Genomic DNA, 19,340 nt, shown 5'->3' with positions numbered 1-19,340 from the left:
TGGCGCATCCTCGAACAGAAGGTGGAGGAGCACAAGGTCTCTAAAATGCACCAGCTTTGTGATGTTGTCATGGAGGAGTGGAAGAGGACTCCAGTGGCAACCTGTGAAGCTCTGATGAACTCCATGCCCAAGGGGGTTAAGGCAGTGCTGGAAAATAATGGGGGGACAGTGCTACATATACAGTATCTCACAAAAGTGAGTATACCCCTCACATTTTTTAAATTATTTTATTATATCGTTTCATAAACGCCCTCGCATAAGTGTGAACCTAGACTAAGGGAGAACTCCGATAGGGACCATGTTGTAAGGTGGACTCTGATGGGGACCATGTTGTAAGATGGACTCTGATGGGGTGCCTGATGTAATAGGGGATTCCGATGGAGCACTTGCTGTAATGGGGACTCTAATTTGGACACTAACATAAGGAAACTCTGATGGGGACGCTGATGTAAACAGGGACACAGATGGGGACCCTGATTTTAGGAGGACTCTGTTGAGAATTTGTAAATATACAGTGTGGCCCTTGTATTGAAAAGTTTGCAGACCCCTGACTTAGAACTATAAACACCACTGTCTCTCTTATTTTCCATTACATGGAGGCAGGGGAATTTGGCTGGCCATGTACGATTGTTTCTTTTTTGTTCAGCCAGCAGGCTGCACAAAGAAAAGAATAACAGATTCCCCCATCCACACAAATGAGGTGGATGGAGGAATTCCCCCTATCTTCTCCCTGCCGCCTCCACCTGGACATTGTATTCAGATGGTGCCATGCTGCTGTAAGAATACACTGATCAGTGGCTGCAGCTGTTGATTGTCTCTATAGACATTAACCACTTGAGGACTGCGCAAAAGCCGATTGACAGCTACAGCACGGCCGGCTAGTCCTGGAAGGCCGTCATATGACGTCTCTTGTGATCACGCCCATGGGTGCACTGCGGACGTGCTCTGTGTATTATGCAGTCCTATGCCCAGCGCTCTCTGTATTATGCAGTCCTGTGCCCAGCACTCTGTGTATTATGCAGTCCTGTGCCCAGCCCTCTGTGTATTATGTAGCCCTGTGCCCAGAGCTCTGTGTATTATGCAGTCCTGTGCCTAGCGCTCGGTGTATTATGCAGTCCTGTGCCTAGCGCTGTGTATTATGCAGTCCTGTGCCATTTGACAATAAAAAAAAAATACATATATATATATATATATATATATATATATATATATATATATACATATAGATATATACATCTATATATGTATATATCTATATATATATATATATATATATATATATATATATATATGTCCCCGGATTTAATTTTAAAAATCTGGTCACCTTAACCTATCTTCTCCCTGCAGCCTCCACCTGGACATTGTATTCAGATGGTGCCATGCTGCTGTCAGAATACACTGATCCGAGTGGCTGCAGCTGTTGATTGTCTCTATAGACATTAACCACTTGACGACCGCATTATAGCCGATTGACTGATACAGCGCAACCGGCTAGTCCTGGGAGGCCGTCGTATGACTTCTCTTGTGATCACGCCCGTGGGCATGCTGCGGATGTGCTCTGGGATCGTAGTGCCCCCCAGACACTGCTGATCGCAGATTGAGGTAAAGAGCCAATCAGCAGCTCTTTGCCGCATGATCAGCTGTGCCCAATCACAGCTGATCATGTATGTAAACAGAAGCACTTATTTGGCACTTCTTTCCTCACGCTGACAGCATGAGGAGAGGAGAAGAGAGCCAATAACCAGCTTGTGTAAAAGGGACATATACACTGATAATCACAGCACTGATTATACATGTCCTGATTATCAGTGCAGTCCCAACAGTGCCCACCAGGGCCACTTATGAGTGCACATCAGTGCCTCCTATTAGTGCAGCCTTATCAGTGCCCATGAATGCTCATAAGTGCAGCTTTATAAGTGTTCCTCAATGCAGCCTATCAGTGCCCAGTTGCCCACCAGTGCTGCCTCATCAGTGCAGCCTATCAGTGCCCATCAGTGCCCACCAGTGCTGCCTCATCAGTGCGCTCCAGTGCCGCTTCATCAGTGCAGCCTATCAGTGCCCATGAATTTTCATCAGTGCTGCCTCATCAGTGCCCGTCAGTGCAGCCTATTAGTGCCATCTTATCAGCGCACATAATTTTAGGCTTTTATTTGTATTTTTAGCAAAAAATAAAAACCTAGTGGTGATTAAATACCACCAAACGAAAGCTCTATTTGTGTGAAAAAAATGATAACAATTTTGTTTGGGTGCAGATTTGCATGACTGTGCAATTGTCATTCAAATTACGACAGCACTTAAAGCTGAAACTCGCCTGGGCAAGAAGGGGGTACATATGACCTGTAGGCAAGTGATTAAAGGGACTGCATGGACATGGATGTACAGAACACCAGTGAAGAGAGCCCTTTGAATGGGGTGTATGGATTGGTCGTGCTTGACAGAACTACAAATGGTAATTATCACCATATTTAATCATGTTCCAGTTATTTATAGTTACTATTTTATTATCGCTGCCTGAAGAAATCCAGGCTTAAATTGCCAGTAATTGATAAACCTGAAGGGTCTGCTCTGCCAGGCAAATAAGTATTGTGGAGAGGAGGGGGTAAGGGAGACAAGATATTGTTATAGATGCTTTTATCTGGGGAGACCTATAGTGATCGAGATTCATTTTCTTTCTTGCCCGCACCATGTGTGGCCCCAACCCACCCCAGCAGCTGATGGCAGGCGTCTGCTGGTCCTCACAGACATTATTTCATTTCCCAGTCTGGGCAGAAGCGGCTGGGTAGGTCAACAGTCACCCAGCCACTGCAAACCGAGAAAGAAAGAAAGAAAGAAAGAAAGAAAGAAAGAAAGAAAGAAAGAAAGAAAGAAAGAAAGAAAGAAAGAAAGAAAGAAAGAAAGAAAAAAAAAATAATATATATATATATATATTTTTTTTTTTCTGCTAATGCAGAAGCACTTACGGCTCCCAGGGGAAAAAGAAAAGTGCCAGACTTTTAAAGCATGTAAATATCCATGTGCATGAGGCCTAAAAAGAGAGGGGAAAGAAAGAAAACAGGAAAGAAAGATATACAGTATATAGAAAGAGAGAGCGAGAGCAGAAAGTAAACAGGAAAAAGTATATATTATAGAATATATATATATATATACACACTATAGAGAGGAAAGAAAGAAAGAAAGAAAGAAAGAAAGAAAGAAAGAAAGAAAGAAAGAAAGAAAGAAAGAAAGAAAGAAAGAAAGAAAGAAAGAAAGAAAGAAAGAAAGAAAGAAAGAAAAAGGAAAGAAAGAGAAACAAAAAAGAAGGGAATTTATATATTGTATTTTTCTTTCTTTCTTTCTTTCTTTCTTTCTTTCTTTCTTTCTTTCTTTCTTTCTTTCTTTCTCTTTCAGTTTGCACTGACTTTCTTTCTTGCCATATATAAATATACAAGAGGTGTTTAAAGGGTTCTTGGGAAGATTGAAACAAAAGCACACAATTTTAGGACAAACCTTTATTTTCCTCTATAAGCTCAATCCACGTCAAGACATTATTTCTGAGGATAGATAGATAGATAGATAGATAGATAGATAGATAGATAGATAGATAGATAGATAGATAGATAGATAGATAGATAGATAGATAGATAGATAGATAGATAGATAGATAGATGACAGATAGATAGATAGATAGATAGATAGATAGATAGATAGATAGATAGATAGATAGATAGATGACAGACAGACAGACAGATAGATAGATAGATAGATAGATAGATAGATAGATAGATAGATAGATAGATAGATAGATAGATAGATAGATAGCAGATAGATAGATAGATAGATAGATAGATAGATAGATAGATAGATAGATAGATAGCAGACAGACAGATAGATAGATAGATAGATAGATAGATAGATAGATAGATAGATAGATAGATAGATAGATAGATGACAGACAGATAGATAGATAGATGACAGACAGATAGATAGATAGATAGATAGATAGATAGATAGATAGATAGATAGATAGATAGATAGATAGATAGATAGAAATCCAATATATATATTCCCATTATTTCTTTATTTCTTTCTTTCTTTCTTGGGTATTCAAAAGGTTCTTTTGGAAAATGTAATCAAGTAAGGTAAGTGCATGTTCTAGTAAATGTAAAGGGGGTTGTAGTACAATCAGATTGTATAGTGGATGGCTATCTTTAGATCTACCAGCATCTATGTAATACAAGGGTGTGTGTAAATGGATACAGATTGATTGGATATATTAGGTAGAAGCTCATATTACAAACATTACAGTTTTGGTAAAGAAGATTGTACAGATATGGTGATATTGTGAGGTGTATGGGGACCCCTAGAGGTGAGCAGCCTGTGCAGGGATATGAATGATGGAGTATGATATCAGCACTGACACAGGATATGATGTCATCCTCCTCCAAGAGACCCGATGAACTCAGACATATACAGGAGATTGGATAGGGGGAGGATGATGTAAGTGAGTGTTATGTGCAGTATACAAGGAGGGCTGATCCTGACACTCACTGTCCCCTCCTCATCTGTACAACCTTCCCATACACAGCCAACCACAGCCCGATCCCAGCCATCCATCTCCATGTATGACAAGGAGGAGGAGGAGCCGCCTTCACCATACTCTCCGCTGACAGTCCGATCTCTATCTCTGATCACACTTCTCCTGTATACACAACACCGACAGGAGGATCCACACCATCTCTACCGGAGGAGGACTGTACACTGACAGCACTGCACCGACACTGCACAGGTCAGTGACACTTACTGTTCTTATATGACACTCAGAGGATTTCTACATGGGACTTCCTGGCACATGTCCATGGGGGGATAACTTAGAGAAGAGAAGGGGAGAAAGAAAGAAAGAAAGGAAGAAAGAAAGAAAGAAAGAAAGAAAGAAAGAAAGAAAGAAAGAAAGAAAGAAAGAAAGAAAGAAAGAGACAGTGTATCTAAATAGTCTTTCTTTTCCTTTCCTTTCCTTTCCTTTCCTTTCCTTTCCTTTCCTTTCCTTTCTTTTCTTTCTTTCTTTCTCTTTTCCTCCCTTTCCCCCCTACTCTTCTCTTTTTATATAAATATACAAGAGGTATTCAAAAAGTTTGCCTTCCGCATAGAGACGCTTCTGACTATAGATCTATGTTTGTCCCAAGCATGTTTGAAGCCATTTACTGTTGACTGTCTCACTACCTCTGCTGGAAGTTTATTCCAAGGATCAACTACACTTTCAGTAAAATAATACTTTCTAAGATTCGTTATGAACTTTCCTCTAGTTGGTTTGAGTCATGTCCTCGTGTTCTTCATCTTGGCTTCATATTGAAAAAACTGCCCCCCTGAACTTTATAACTGCCCCTCTGAACTTTATAACTGCCCCTCTGAACTTTATAACTGCCCCCCTGAACTTTATAACTGCCCCTCTGAACTTTATAACTGCCCCCCTGAACTTTATCCCCCCCCCCCCCCATTGATTTACTTAACAGTTTCAATCATGACATCATTAATGGTATCAAGATGGGTACATTTAAAAAATATTTTCAAGGAAGGAAATAAGATAAAGTCAGAAGGTGCTAAATCAGGACTGTAAGGTGGATGTTTAACGATTTATTTCCCCAATTCTTGCAATGTTGCCCTTGAAATAGGCAGGGGCATTGTCACGGTGGAAGATGACAGGACTATGTGGCTAGCTGTTAAGCAAATTTTCTCAAAATATTTACATAATTAAGCAGATGTTAATAAATACTACCTGTTCATTCATGTTACAACATGTAACTCCAAGTTTACTCAGCTATAAACAGATAGCAAAATGCTTAGTTTTTAGGGCTCTTTCACACGGGCGCTCCGTATGTCCGCAAATCATCCTATTTTTTTGCGGATGATTTGCGGACATAATGTAAGTCTATGGCATTGCGGATGTCAGCGGAATACCATCCACTGACATCCGATTTTCCTCCTGTCAGTTCTGTTCCGTTTTTTGGAACAGAAAAAATCCTATTTTTGTTCCGTTCAAAAAACGGAAAGGAAGGAAAATCGGATGTCAGCGGTGTCATCCGCTGACATCCGCAATCCCCCATAGACTTACATTAGGTCCGCATATCATCCGCAAACGGATGGGATGATATGCGGACCTACGGAGCGGATGACAGAAATGTCATCCGCTCCGTGAAAAAAAAAAAAAAAAAGTCCCGCAGCGGACCTTTCACACGGAAAGCCCGTGTGAAAGAGCCCTTATAATGTAAATCTTTCTGAGTATAGAAAGAAAGAAAGAAAGAAAGAAAGAAAGAAAGAAAGAAAGAAAGAAAGAAAGAAAGAAAGAAAGAAAGAAAAAAAGAAAATAAAAATACAATATATAAATTCCCTTCTTTTTTGTTTCTCTTTCTTTCCTTTTTCTTTCTTTCTTTCTTTCTTTCTTTCTTTCTTTCTTTCTTTCTTTCTTTCTTTCTTTCTTTCTTTCTTTCTTTCCTCTCTATAGTGTGTATATATATATATATATATATTCTATAATATATACTTTTTCCTGTTTACTTTCTGCTCTCGCTCTCTCTTTCTATATACTGTATATCTTTCTTTCCTGTTTTCTTTCTTTCCCCTCTCTTTTTAGGCCTCATGCACATGGATATTTACATGCTTTAAAAGTCTGGCACTTTTCTTTTTCCCCTGGGAGCCGTAAGTGCTTCTGCATTAGCGTTTACCTGTGTATGTGCGTGCAGCATATTACTACCAATGTGAAATCGCAGTGTTCAGGTAAATGTGCCATATGCTCATGTGTAGGTAAGTGCCGATGCAAAAGCCATTGGTGCGTTCAGCGTTCAGTCATTCACTTGTATGCGGCACCCGCGTCTCCCCAGGTGTGGAAAAGCACCAAAAATTTCACATAAGACTTTTGGGCAGGTAAAAGTCCTGTGCATGGGGCCTTCTACTGTTCCTTACTTGTGTCTTTCCTTCTAGTATATTGGTTGCCATACAGGTGCTTCTCATAAAATTAGGATATCATCAAAAAATGTTATTATTATTATTATTATTATATTATTCATTTTATTTCAGTAATTCAATTCGAAAAGTGAAACTCTTATTTTATATAGATGCGTTACACACGGATTGATATATTTCAGGCATTTCTTTCTTTTAATTTTGATTATTATGGCTCACAGCTAGTGAAAACTCAAAATTCAGATTCTCAAAAAATTAGAATATTACATTAGAATATTACATAAAAGTCCAATAAAAAAAAAAAAGATTTTTAATACAGAAATGTTGGCTTAGTGAAAAGCCTGTCCATGTACAGTATAGGATGCACTCAATACTTGGTCGGGGCTCCTTTTGCATGAATTTCTGCATCAATGTGGCGTAGCATGGAGGCGATCAGCCTGTGGCACTGCTGAGGTGTTATGGAAGCCCAGGTTGCTTTGATAGCGGTCTTCAGCTCGTCTGCATTGTTGGGTCTGGTGTCTCTCGTCTTCCTCTTTATAATACCCCACAGATTCTCTATGGGGTTTAGGTCAGGCGAGTTTGCTGGCCAATCAAGCACAGTGATACCATGATCATGTGACCAGGTATTGGTACTTTTGGCAGTGTGGGCAGGTGCCAAGTCCTGCTGGAAAATTAATCAGCATCTCCATAAAGCTGGTCAGCGGAGGGAAGCATGAAGTGCTCTAGAATTTCCTGGTAGGGGGCTGCACTGACTTTGGACTTGATAAAACACAGTGGACCAATACTAGCAGATGACATGGCTCCCCAAATCATGAAAATGAGATGCACGTATCTCTTATGTCAGTCCAGATGGGCCCTAGACTGTTGTGTGTAGGGAGTTTAGACCAGAAGCTTCTTAGGGTGCAGAGATTGAAGTGGACAGGCTGTTATTTGTGTTGATCATATTAGGTACAGTCTACCGATCAACTTCTGTACAACCAGCCTGTGGGGGTTTTCCCAAATGATCAGTGCCGCCGGCTGTAGCCAGCAACACTGATCAATGTGTTGTGACAGCAGGGAAGGCTCCCCACCATCAGAACACAATAGCACAGGGGAGTGATTCCCCCAGCTACATCAAATTTGTGGATGGGGGAATAGTTTTTTTTTTGTTTAACCTGCTGGTTGAATGAAGAAAAAAAAAATATTTTATGGCTGACTTTACGTATAAGCTGTGAAATTGTGGAAATAGTTTCAAAATTATAACCAGCTAGTATTACTTATTAGAAATAACACCTTACGATGGCCATGCTCTAGCAGAATTTTGATAAAAAATGCTGGTTTTCAGAATGTTCGGAATGTTTGTTTCTTATTGGGGTCAAATTGACATTCGTTCTCGACCACAGTGATGAGAAAATTCAATGGAGCAGAATGTCAAATTTTTCTCAAACAAATTTCTGACAGTATATGTGGTTTATGATTGGGAAAATGACATGCATTCCAATATCGAATATTAAAAACTAGAGGTGCGCCTAATGGAAATTTTGGTACCGAAACCAAAAATGCAGGATGCACTTGGCCAAAATCCGAAACGGAAAATGACAGTTTTTAAAAATATTTATATATTTTTTTTTAAATTGTATTATATTCAACTTTTCAATTAACCACTTCTGGACCACATGGATTTGCCCCCTTAATGACCAGGCCATTTTTGCGATTCGGCACTGCGTTATTTTAACGGACAATTGCGCGGTCGTGCGACGCTGTACCCAAATAAAATTGATGTCATTTTTTTACCACAAGTAGAACTTCCTTTTGGTGGTATTTGATCACCTCCGCGATTTTTATTTTTTGCGCTATAAACAAAAAAAGAGCGACAATTCTGAGAAAAACAAAACAATATTTTTCACTTTCTGTTATATAACATTCCCAAAAAAAAAAGTAAAAATACATTTTTTTTTAACATTTTAGGCAAATTTGTTTTCTGCTACATATTTTTGGTAAAAAAAAAAAAAAATCACAATAAGCGTATTTTGATTGGTTTGCGCAAAAGTTATCGCACCTACTAACTACGGGAAAGATTTATGTCATTTTTATTGTTTTTTTTTTAGTAATAGTAATGGCCGCTGTGATTTTTTGCGGGACTGCGACATTGCGGCGGACAGACCACTAACTGACATTTTTGACACTTTTGGGGGGACGTGTGACATTACTACAGTAATCAGTGCTAAAAATATGCACTGTTGCTGTAATATTTACACTGGCAGGGAAGGGGTTAATACTGTGGGTGATCAAGGGGTTAAATGTGAGCCTAGGGGAGTGATTCTAACTGTGGGGGGGGGGGCATGGCTTGTGAAATGATCACAGAGACCTGCGATCCTACATAGAAGGATGACAGGAGCTCTGTGATCATTCCAGGGAGAAGAACGGTTAGCTGTGTTTACAACAGCCGACTGTCCTTCTCTCTCAGCGGGGAACAATCGCGGTTGTCAGACGGCAATCGGAGCCGCCTGCCCCGTGCATCCAAGTACCCGGTGCCGAGTGGAGGCGGGAGCATGCCGCTGCCGGCACGCGCTCACCCCCTAGCTGCAGGCACGCGACCGATGTATACCTACGTCGGTTTGCGCAGGAGGGGCTGCCTGCCGCAGTATAACTGCAGCGAGAGCTCCTTAAGTGGTTAATATCATCAGTTTGATTCAGCCTTTCTCAACCTTTTCAACACAGAGGAACCCTTGAAATAAATTTTTGGTCTCGGGGAACCCCTACTATGTCACCATTGGGAAGAATTACCCCCCTTACAGATAGCTAAAGGGAACAATGGTGTCATTGGAAATTTATCTGAGAGGCAGAAATTGCCCATTTCTCAAGGCACCCCTAGTAACCTCAGGAGAAACCCTGGTTGAGAAACTCTGATTTAATTGAATATGAATTTACTGTCCGCCGTTTTTGGCATCTTTAGCACAAGAAAAGCTCAAGAAAAATGTATGTGTATGTCTTCACATTGGTTCACACTTGTGCGATGCGGGAACCAGCGTGATTCCTGTGCGGGTTCCCCCATCGCACCTTAATCGCTGGCGGTTCACACTGACATCTGCGAATTCGCTGCGCTTGTCAATTTAAAATAATGACAGCCCCAGATTGGTTCGCAAATCGCAGTGCGAACTGTGAAATGGCTCCGGAATCAGATCGCATGGGTGTGAACACACATTTGATTTGATTCCAGTGCGGACCAAAAAAAGGGTCCTGCACCATTTTGGTGCAAATGCGATATGATTTACATCGTACAGACATTGCATATGATCTGTACAGCAATGCGATGCGAATCACATGCAATGTCTGTGTTCGCACCAGTGTGATCCCAGCCCTAATCCTGCTTGCTGCATGTCGCACCTCCCCATTGAAATGCATTGAAATTGCAGCAAGGTCGCATCATTAACGCACCCGTGTTATGTATTTGATGTCACATGACCTATGAAAAAAATCCTAGGCACAGTAAAATTGTGGTAAAATGGGTGCAAAATCGCTGTGAATTCACAGTAAAATCATGGCAAAATCACATGCGTTTTCTGCGCCATTATCAGCACCTTTTTCCCTTATCGGCAAAATGCCGATAACACCATTTTCGGTCGATATGTTTCCATGCATCTCTATTAAAATCATATAAAATTTTGAAGTACTTGCAAATGGCATTTGTTAAGTCTCTGTAGGCATTATCTAATGCACTTGTCGAGATTGTTCGACACTTCTAGTGTATGGCCAGCTTTGGTCTGATGATTCAGGGAGTATCTGATTGCCTCCAGGGTCAGGAAAGATTGTGTTCCCCTGTAAGTTTGACCATTCTTTATAAGGCTACGTTCACATGTGGGCGTAGCGGATCACGGGCAGAATCACAGAATCGCGGGACGCATGACGCCCAAAAAGGTACAGGAGCTTCTTTTGTGCGTCATGCATCCCGCGATTCTGTTTGCGCGATGTTACCGCAATTCAGCAGGCGGAAATCGCGGCAACATCGCACAGCGTTTGGGGTGCCATTGCAAATCACAGGCATCGCACAGGCGTTTTCAATGATTCCGGATCGCGGGCAGAATTGCAGGGATTCTGCCCGTGATCCGCTAAGCCCACATGTGAACGTAGCCTAAGGGTTTTGCCTTCTGCTGGATAAATGGTGTATTTATTTATTTTTGTCTATTTATTTAACTACCTCCCGCCTGCTGTATAAATGATGAAGGGCGGGATACTCCATTGTTCTGGGGCGACATCACATGACATCACCCAAGTCTCACTGCGCTTGCGTTTGCGTGCACAGCACCCCAAGCTCGCTGTGTCACTGGGACACGGCGCAACCCTGATCTTGGTAAAGAGCCGATGACGCGGCTTTTTACCCATGTGATCAGCTGTGTCCAGTCACAGCTGATCACATGTAAACAAGGAAATGTCCTTTATGTCTGTGCTCACCTCACACTGACAGAGTAAGAGGAGAAGAGATCCGATCAATGGCATCTCCTCACACAGGAGACCTGTATAGATAATTAGTGCTATGAATATCAATGTAGCCCCAACAGTGCCCAGCAGTGCCCATCAGTGATGCCAATTTGTGCCCATCAGTGAGGCCAATCTGTGCCCATCAGTGATGCCAATTTGTGCCCATCAGTGAGGCCAATCTGTGCCCATCAGTGATGCAAGTCAGTGCTGCCTTTCAATGCCTGCTCATCAGTGCCGCCCATAAGTGCAGCCCAACGTGCCCATCAGAGCCACCTATCAATTGCCCATAAGTGCCACCTATCAGTGCTTCCTATCAGTGCTCATCAGTGCTGTATATCAGTGTTGCTTATTAGTGCCCATCAGTGCCTCCTCATCAGTGCCACCTCATCAGTGCCCATCAATACAGTCTCATTAGCACACATTAGTGAAAGAGAAAAATTACTTATTCACAAAATTTTTGGACAGAAACTAACAAAACTTTTTTTTTTCCCCAACATTTCGGTCTTTCTTTGTTTTTTTAAACAAAATAATAAAAAAGCCAGCAGTGATTTAATACCATCAAAAGAAAGCTCTATTTGTGTGAAATACGGACACAGCATTGCATGACCGCACAATTGTCATTCAAAGTGTGACAGCGCTGAAAGCTGAAAATTAGCCTGGGCAGGAAGGGGGTGAAAGTGCCCAGCACTGAAGTGGTTAAATCAATGGACATGTGTCTTTTTTTTTTTATAACTCCAATTTTCAACTCCAAAAAAGTATACATGTATCATTTTTAACCTAATTATGTTTACACAGTTGGTGGAAGAAGGAGGGTTGTGCTGCAGAATCTGGAAGTTGTTTATATTGTTTTGCTGTGGAAGTAGTAATTACCTGTCATCTAGAAGTTTGTACCTGCAACTTTTTCTCTGTAATTATGTAAAAGCGTCCCTTCCTTTCTTCTCTTTTCTTCTTTCCCTTCTTTCCTTCCCTTTATTTTTCTCTTTTCATTCCTTCTCACCATTCTTCGCCATTATTTCCATCCCACCATTCTTCTCCTTTCCTTTCTTCCCTCCATTCTTTTCTTGCATCCTTTCTTTCCTCCCCTCCCCTCCCCTCCATTCCATTCCTTTCCTTTCCTTTCTTCTCCCTTCTATCCTTCCTTCCTTCTATTACCTCACTTCCTTCCCTCTTTTCTTTCCTGCCCTCCATTCTTCTCTTTTCCTTTCCTTTCTTCTCCCTTATATCCTTCCTTCCCTCTATTACCTGACTTCCTTCCCTCTTTTCTTTCCTTCCCTCCATTATTCTCCTTTCCTCCCCTCCATTCCATTTCTTTCCTTTCTTCTCCATCTATCCTTCCTTCCCTCTTTTACCTCACTTCCTTCCCTCTTTTCTTTCCTTCCCTCCATTATTCTCCTTTCCTCCCCTCCATTCCATTCCTTTCCTTTCTTCTCCATCTATCCTTCCTTCCCTCTTTTTCCTCACTTCCTTCCCTCTTTTCTTTCCTTCCCTCCATTCTTCTCCTTTCCTTTCCTTTCTTCTCCCTTATATCCTTCCTTCCCTCTATGACCTCACTTCCTTCCCTCTATGACCTCACTTCCTTCCCTCTTTTCTTTCCTTTCCTCCATTCTTCTCCCTTTCTCCCCTCCATTCCTTTCCTTTCCCTTCCTTCTTTCCTTCCACTACTAGACAGCTAGTAACCGATGGTTAAAAACCTTGGTTTTCAGCGTTTATGCGCGTCTAGCAGCGTTTGCGTTTAGAAGCGTTTTTACATTGTAAAATGGTCAGAAATGTATCCACATTGAAAACACCTATAAAGGAAACGCTTATAAATGAGAGTTATTGCGTTTAGACGCATTTACACGCTGTTACAAGCATTTGGCGTTTCAAATGCCAATAAACTTCCATCTGAACGCATTTTTTTTTCTTTCCAAAATGCCACTAAACTCAACTGCCTCTAAACAAAACATCTCGGTGTACACGGACAGATAAGATAACATAGAGGAGAGTCCAGGGGCTGAGGAAAAAACACCCAACTGCTCCTAAACATCTTTTTATCAGAAGGAGTGTACATGAGGCCCCATAGTGCTGCTGTTTTTTGTTTTTTTTTTGTACATTTCTTTCATCCCTATTTTTTTTTTACTCGTGATATAGTTTCCCTTTCTCATTAAACTGCAGCTCATAAATGAGAAACAGCCACCTAGGCAAAAATGGGATTTTTACTTGAAATGTATTTTGATGTATGTATTATATCAAAAGTGAAGACGCCCTATAGCTTTTGTTTCATTTTTTATGCTTTTTTTTTTTTTTTTTAACTGTTGCAATTAAAAAATGTGCAAAAAGGAGTCTTACATACCAGTTTGTACCATGGCCAGTGCCCCTGCTCTCTTTTTTTGTAAATTCAACTTTTATTGAGGAGGAAAAGGCATACAGAATCAACAGGAGCAATATGCCCCTGCTCTCTTTATAATTAATTATTATTAATTAATTATTATTATAAATAATTATAATTAATGTTTGCTAATACAAAGTTTGTTTGACATTGCACCAACTTTTGTTTTTCAGACAGGATTCCATCATGGGCAAAAACAAGAAAGTTGAAGCCAATGACATTGAGGGGAAGGATCCAGCTAATGGGGATGTCACTGTGGACATTGCCGACCCCAATGCCAAAAGGTGATTGTGCAATAAATAGAATAAATGTGATTAAAAAAAAAAAAAAATCTTAGTTAAGTTTTCAAACGCTGGTCCATGAGCTTCTGAAAGCAAGTCTGCTCCTCTTCTATCAGCCAAGGAGACACAAATCCTAATGGATTAGTAAATTAAATTATCAATTAAATTATCAAACAAATTACTTAAATTGAATTTCCTTGTTCTCTAGGAAGTATTAAAGGGCTAGTCCATTCAAAAATATATTTTAGTTAAAGTTTACATTTAAACATTTCAAAGTTTACATTTAGTTAAACTTTTACATTGTCTCTTCTTATTTCTGTATATGGATGATGGCACTGTAAATATTTGAATAAAAAAAACATCTAAGTATCTTTTTCCTAACCAATATACAGCTGCCACATGAACCAGATCTTTCCCAGCTTGTCTGCTGGTAAACATAAGCAAGAGGAGCCTCTAGTCCTCTGCTGCTGGTCACATGTTTAAAATTAAAAAAAAAGCAGACTTTGGAATACAGAGAAAAAAATAAATAATTAAAATCAATAAACTGTTTTAAATTGTCATACAAATATATATTTGAAATCAAATCTTTATTTTGTGGAAATAACATGGTGTAGGCAGATATCTGCCAGTCACAGGCTGTGTCACGCCCCATCCAGCCTGTGTTTTAGAATAAGAGGGAGGTGAAGCCCCCGTTAATCTACATGTATTATTCCACACCCCATTGTGTTTAGCTGGTTAGTAGGCATAGAGGAGGATGGAGGTAGTGGGCTGTCATTTACCACTGTGTATATGCCCATATGTGTATATATTCACAAGGGGTGCTCAGATGTGATAAGGAGGAAATTCTCAGCTTAGAGAGACTCACTAAAAACTGAGCATGTGCAGAGTTGTCACCACAGCTGCAGAATCTGTAGCTGAATTGGGAACTTGGACAGAAGGGGGAGATAAAGAGCAGCAGGATCAACCAGGTTTTTTGCAGAATACAGTGAGTAAGTTAGTATGAACAGCATGTAACGCACCGTTTACTGATCACTTTTTATGATGTGGGTTTAGTGACACTTTAACCCTTTCACTGCCAGGTCCATACGGCGTACGGACCTACAGAACTGCTTTCAGCTGGCCAGGTCTCACACTCCTCCTTGTCTTATAAGCGTATGGTCTTCAGTGACCATGAGTTTATATCAGAACTGTTCAGCGGACTCTGCTGAACAAAACAATACCCCCCCCCCCCCACTGCTGCTGCCACCGCTGCTATGCTGCCATTTCTCCCTGCTTTACCCTAAGTACACCCCTTCCCCACCTAACTAATCCCTGCAGTACCTCTCACTAAGTCTTTATACTCACCACCCCTGCACTGATCCTGACACCACCAGCTCCCCCCCCCCCCCCACAACACAATCCTCCCCGGCAGCTTGCGGCTTTCCTCCACTGCCTTCCCCCCAGCTTATATGCTGCTAGGAAGGTACAGAGCGGAAAACAAAATCAGCTACATCCCCAACCCCCCCTGCCACCACTTTGACCCCACCTTGTAGTTCCCTGCATTGCCGGTCTCCCAGGACCCCTCCCCGCACTACCAACTTTCCCCCCCCCCCCCTCCCGGCTGCAGCTACTGCTCAGGAGAGAGATCGCTTGGTGTCAGGATGGAGAGCAGTGGGGGGGGGGGCTGCTAAACGTGTTCCTTTCCTTGATTTCTCATAGTGAGGGATCTGTACCGATCGCTCCTATGTTCAGCTGCCACAGTGGTATAGTAAACAGTGTTTACTATGCCCCAGTTTATAAATGACTAGGAGCCTCTATGCAGAGATAATGCAATGCCTCCTCACTGCCTGTTTTAACTCCATTTTTGCTGACAAATGTGCCACAATTGCATGCATTGCACCCAGTTGCAGGGCATTTGCAGCGCTTCCCCATTCATTTGAATGTGTAGGGTTCGGCAGGCGGCATCGCTACAAGCCAGGTCAGCTTTGCCACCGGCGCAAAGCATTGCAGCCCTGGCATGTAAACACTCTCGTTCGCTGCCTAATGCAGCTTGAGGGGTGTGGTTGGTAGGTGGCAGAAATGCAGCTCAATCGTGCATTTTTGCTGCCCCCCCCCCCAACCATAAGTCTAAACAAAGCCTAAGGCCTTGTTCACGCGGGTCATACTACTACAGGGCCGTGTTTAATGCCTCGTACACACGCATCGATAGTTGGCCGTGAATTTTCGGCCAACGTCTGATCGGCCGATTTTCGGCTTGTTAGTATGATGCTTTCGACAACCGACTGCGACTTTTCGGCCGAATACAATCTTGTGTGCATGCTATAAAATTTTTGTTGGCCGTCAACACAACGGCCGATTTTCGGTCAGTCAGTACAGATTTCGGCAGACAAAAATCTGCGGAGCAAGACTGGGCATGCTCAGAGAAGAAAAAACACACGGAAAGTAAACCAGCACATGACATCACTTCTGAAGTTGGTTTTTGTTGGCCGAGAAAATTTGTGTGCAGTCTAGAGCACTTTTCAACCAACACAACAACACTGGACAAAAGTCGACCGATCGGTCAGCCGATAATCGTTGCGTGTGTTTTGTGCATCCCCATACAGGCAGTCGCATTGATGTCAGTTGAGACGCAGCAGCTGCAAGGACACAGCAACTGCTCCCAACTTGACATCCATGTGGATGCATGTCCCTGAACTCACACTGTCTGGATTTGGGTCCATGGACCTACACCCACATGGATGTCAGATCTGTCCTTGCAGGTGCTGTGTCCCAATTGACATGAATAGGACTGCCTGCACAGGGATGCACAGAATACCTGTGCATCCCTGTGCAGGTAAACACGGCCCTCCATGGGCGTACACTTTAGCACACCCCATTGAACGAGGCCTTAGTAGGAATTTCGCAGGAATGACGTATTTTGTGTTTATGTGTGCAAATAAGGATTTGAATGTTTTTTTTTTTTTGTGAAAATAGTGATTTGATAAACATTTGCACAAACATTGCAGGGCCGCCTAAAAAATCAGTAGCACCTTCTTTTTTTCTACTGGTCATGTTCTTTCAGAAAATATATGGTTTGGGGGGTCTTTTACAAACTCTGAAAGCTGTAAGTGAAAAATGAAATCCTCCAGTATTTTAGAGAATGTTTTGGGTACATTCAATTTTCACTATTTTGCAAAAAGGCGCAATTAAAAATGTACAAATATTTGTTATTTATTAACTCAACACAGGTTAAGCTTTCATATTTAGTAGAAATTTAGCAGGAATTTTGTAAAATTTGCTGTGTTTTTATCTACTGATAATGATTTTTTCAGCGAAAATAATGTTTTGATAAACATTTGCGCAAATACTGCGGGGCCTTGAAAATCAGTAGTACCATTTCACAAAAAGGCGCAAATATTTGTTATTTATTAACTCAATGCAGGTTCAGCTTTTATATTTAGTAGGAACTTTTGTAAAATTAGCTGTGTTTTCATCCGCTAATAATGGTTTTAGTTATTGTTTTGATAAACATTTGCGCAAATTTTGCGCTGCCTTAAAAATCAGTGGCACATTCTTTTTATGCTAATGGTCCTGTGTTTTTAGAAAACACTGTATATGGTTTGGGAAGGTATTTTACAAACTCTGAAAGCCATAAGTGAAAAATAAAAAAACCAAAGGAAAATTTGCAAAAATGGTCTAGCCACCTGCGTTTAATAGTGGAGCGCAGGGCCTGGAAGCGAAATGGTTGACCCCTTGCTGACCGTATAACTTAGATATACAGTGGAAAAGTGGTAAAACTGCGCCAGACCACGTACTGGACATTTCCGAATCTGGGGCTCACATGGGAGCTGCTGGTGGCCCGCTCCAGCTGTGATTATACACAGTGGGAATTGATTGTACCGCAGACTCGATATCCGCCAGCACCCGCTGATCCTTCGGTACAGAGGAAGAATGGTGGTCTGCCTATGTAAACAAGGCAGATTGCCATTCTGTCAGTACAGAAGGCATGGGTCCTGTGTTCCTACAAAGCAAGGGCACCGATCCATGTCTTCCGCTAGGCATCCCCCCACAGTTTGAAAACACCAGCTAGGCACACATTTAACTCTTTGATTGCCCCTGATGTTAACCCCTTCCCAGCCAGTGTCATTAGTGCAGTGACAGTGCATATTTTCAGCGCTGATCACTGTATTAGTGTCGCTGGTCCCCAAAAAGTGTCAGTTAGTGTTCAACTTGTCCGCCGCAATATCGCAGTCCCACTATATGTCACTGATCGCAACATTACTGGTAAAAAAATATAAATATCCCATAGTTTGTAGACGCGATAACTTTTGTGCAAACCAATCAATATACGTTTATTGGAATTTTTTTTACCAAAAATATGTAGTAGAATACATATTGGCCTAAATTGATGAAGAAATTCGATTTCTTTTTATTTTTATTGGATATGTTTTATAGCAGAAAGTAAAAAATATATATTTTTTTTTTTCCAAAATTGTCAGTCTTTTTTTGTTTATAGCGCAAAAATAGAACTGCAGAGGTGATCAAATACCACCAAAAGAAAGCTCTATTTATGGAAAAAAAGGACATCAATTTTATTCGGGTACAGCGTCGTACGGCCGCACAATTGTCAGTTAAAGTAACGCATTGCCGTATCGCAAAAAATGGCCCGGTCATGAAGGGGGGTAAATATTATAGTATATAATAGTATATAGTGGTTAAAGGCGGAGCATCATAGGCTTGCTTCTTATGTCTTGGATACCTCAACACTAAGATCTCTTTTGCCATAATTTGTTCTGTGTTCCTGATTTCTTGGCGTTTTTGGTACCCACAACCCACCTTTGTGTGTTCTAAATCCGCATGTTACATTGTTTAAAATATCGAATAAAAAGCTAACAAGGAGAGTGACGACCCCTCCTAATGGCCACAGCAAGTAGTGTAGTAGAGAGATACAAGAAATAGTCCATTGATTTAAACCTTCAGCCTCTACCAAATACTGAAATGTAAGTTTTGGATGGCCTGAACCTTTAAACAGACTCTGTCAGCAACTTAAAAAAATGCAGTTAATAGCAATGAAAGTATTTTTAACCACTTCAAAAACAAGTCTATTTCTGACATTTGTTGTTTACAAGTTAAAATTTGTATTTTTCACTAGAAATGTATATATATTTATTATTTTTTTTTAACAAAGACCCTAGAGAATAAAATGGGGGTTGTTGCAATATTTTATGTCACATGGTATTCACGCAGAAGTCTTTCAAACACAATTTTTGGGGGGAAAATACAATTTACTGAATTTAAAAAAAACAGTAAAGTTAGCCCAATTTTTTGTCTATTGTGAAAGA

At 41.0% G+C, this 19,340-nt stretch overlaps 1 protein-coding gene across 1 annotated transcript in view; it reads left to right on the top strand.

Moving 5' to 3' along the window:
* Positions 1-4,621: 4,621 nt before the first annotated feature.
* Positions 4,622-19,340, top strand: part of LOC309556429 (ATP-dependent translocase ABCB1-like) — a gene marked incomplete at its 3' end in the record, with an annotated part of 65,368 nt that continues 50,649 nt past the window's right edge. Inside the window, exons 1-2 of the mRNA XM_082258894.1 lie at positions 4,622-4,765; positions 13,933-14,043. Of these exons, the coding sequence (XP_082115020.1) occupies positions 13,946-14,043 (98 nt within the window). The 5' untranslated portion in view covers positions 4,622-4,765; positions 13,933-13,945. The remainder of the gene's footprint in view (positions 4,766-13,932; positions 14,044-19,340) is intronic.

Source organism: Pelophylax lessonae (assembly GCF_965119305.1).
Source record: "Pelophylax lessonae genome assembly, chromosome: 5".
Classification (NCBI taxonomy): Eukaryota; Metazoa; Chordata; class Amphibia; order Anura; family Ranidae; genus Pelophylax; species Pelophylax lessonae.
The sequence above is the reverse complement of the archived record's forward strand: the minus strand, read 5'-3'. Positions and strand labels throughout refer to the sequence as shown.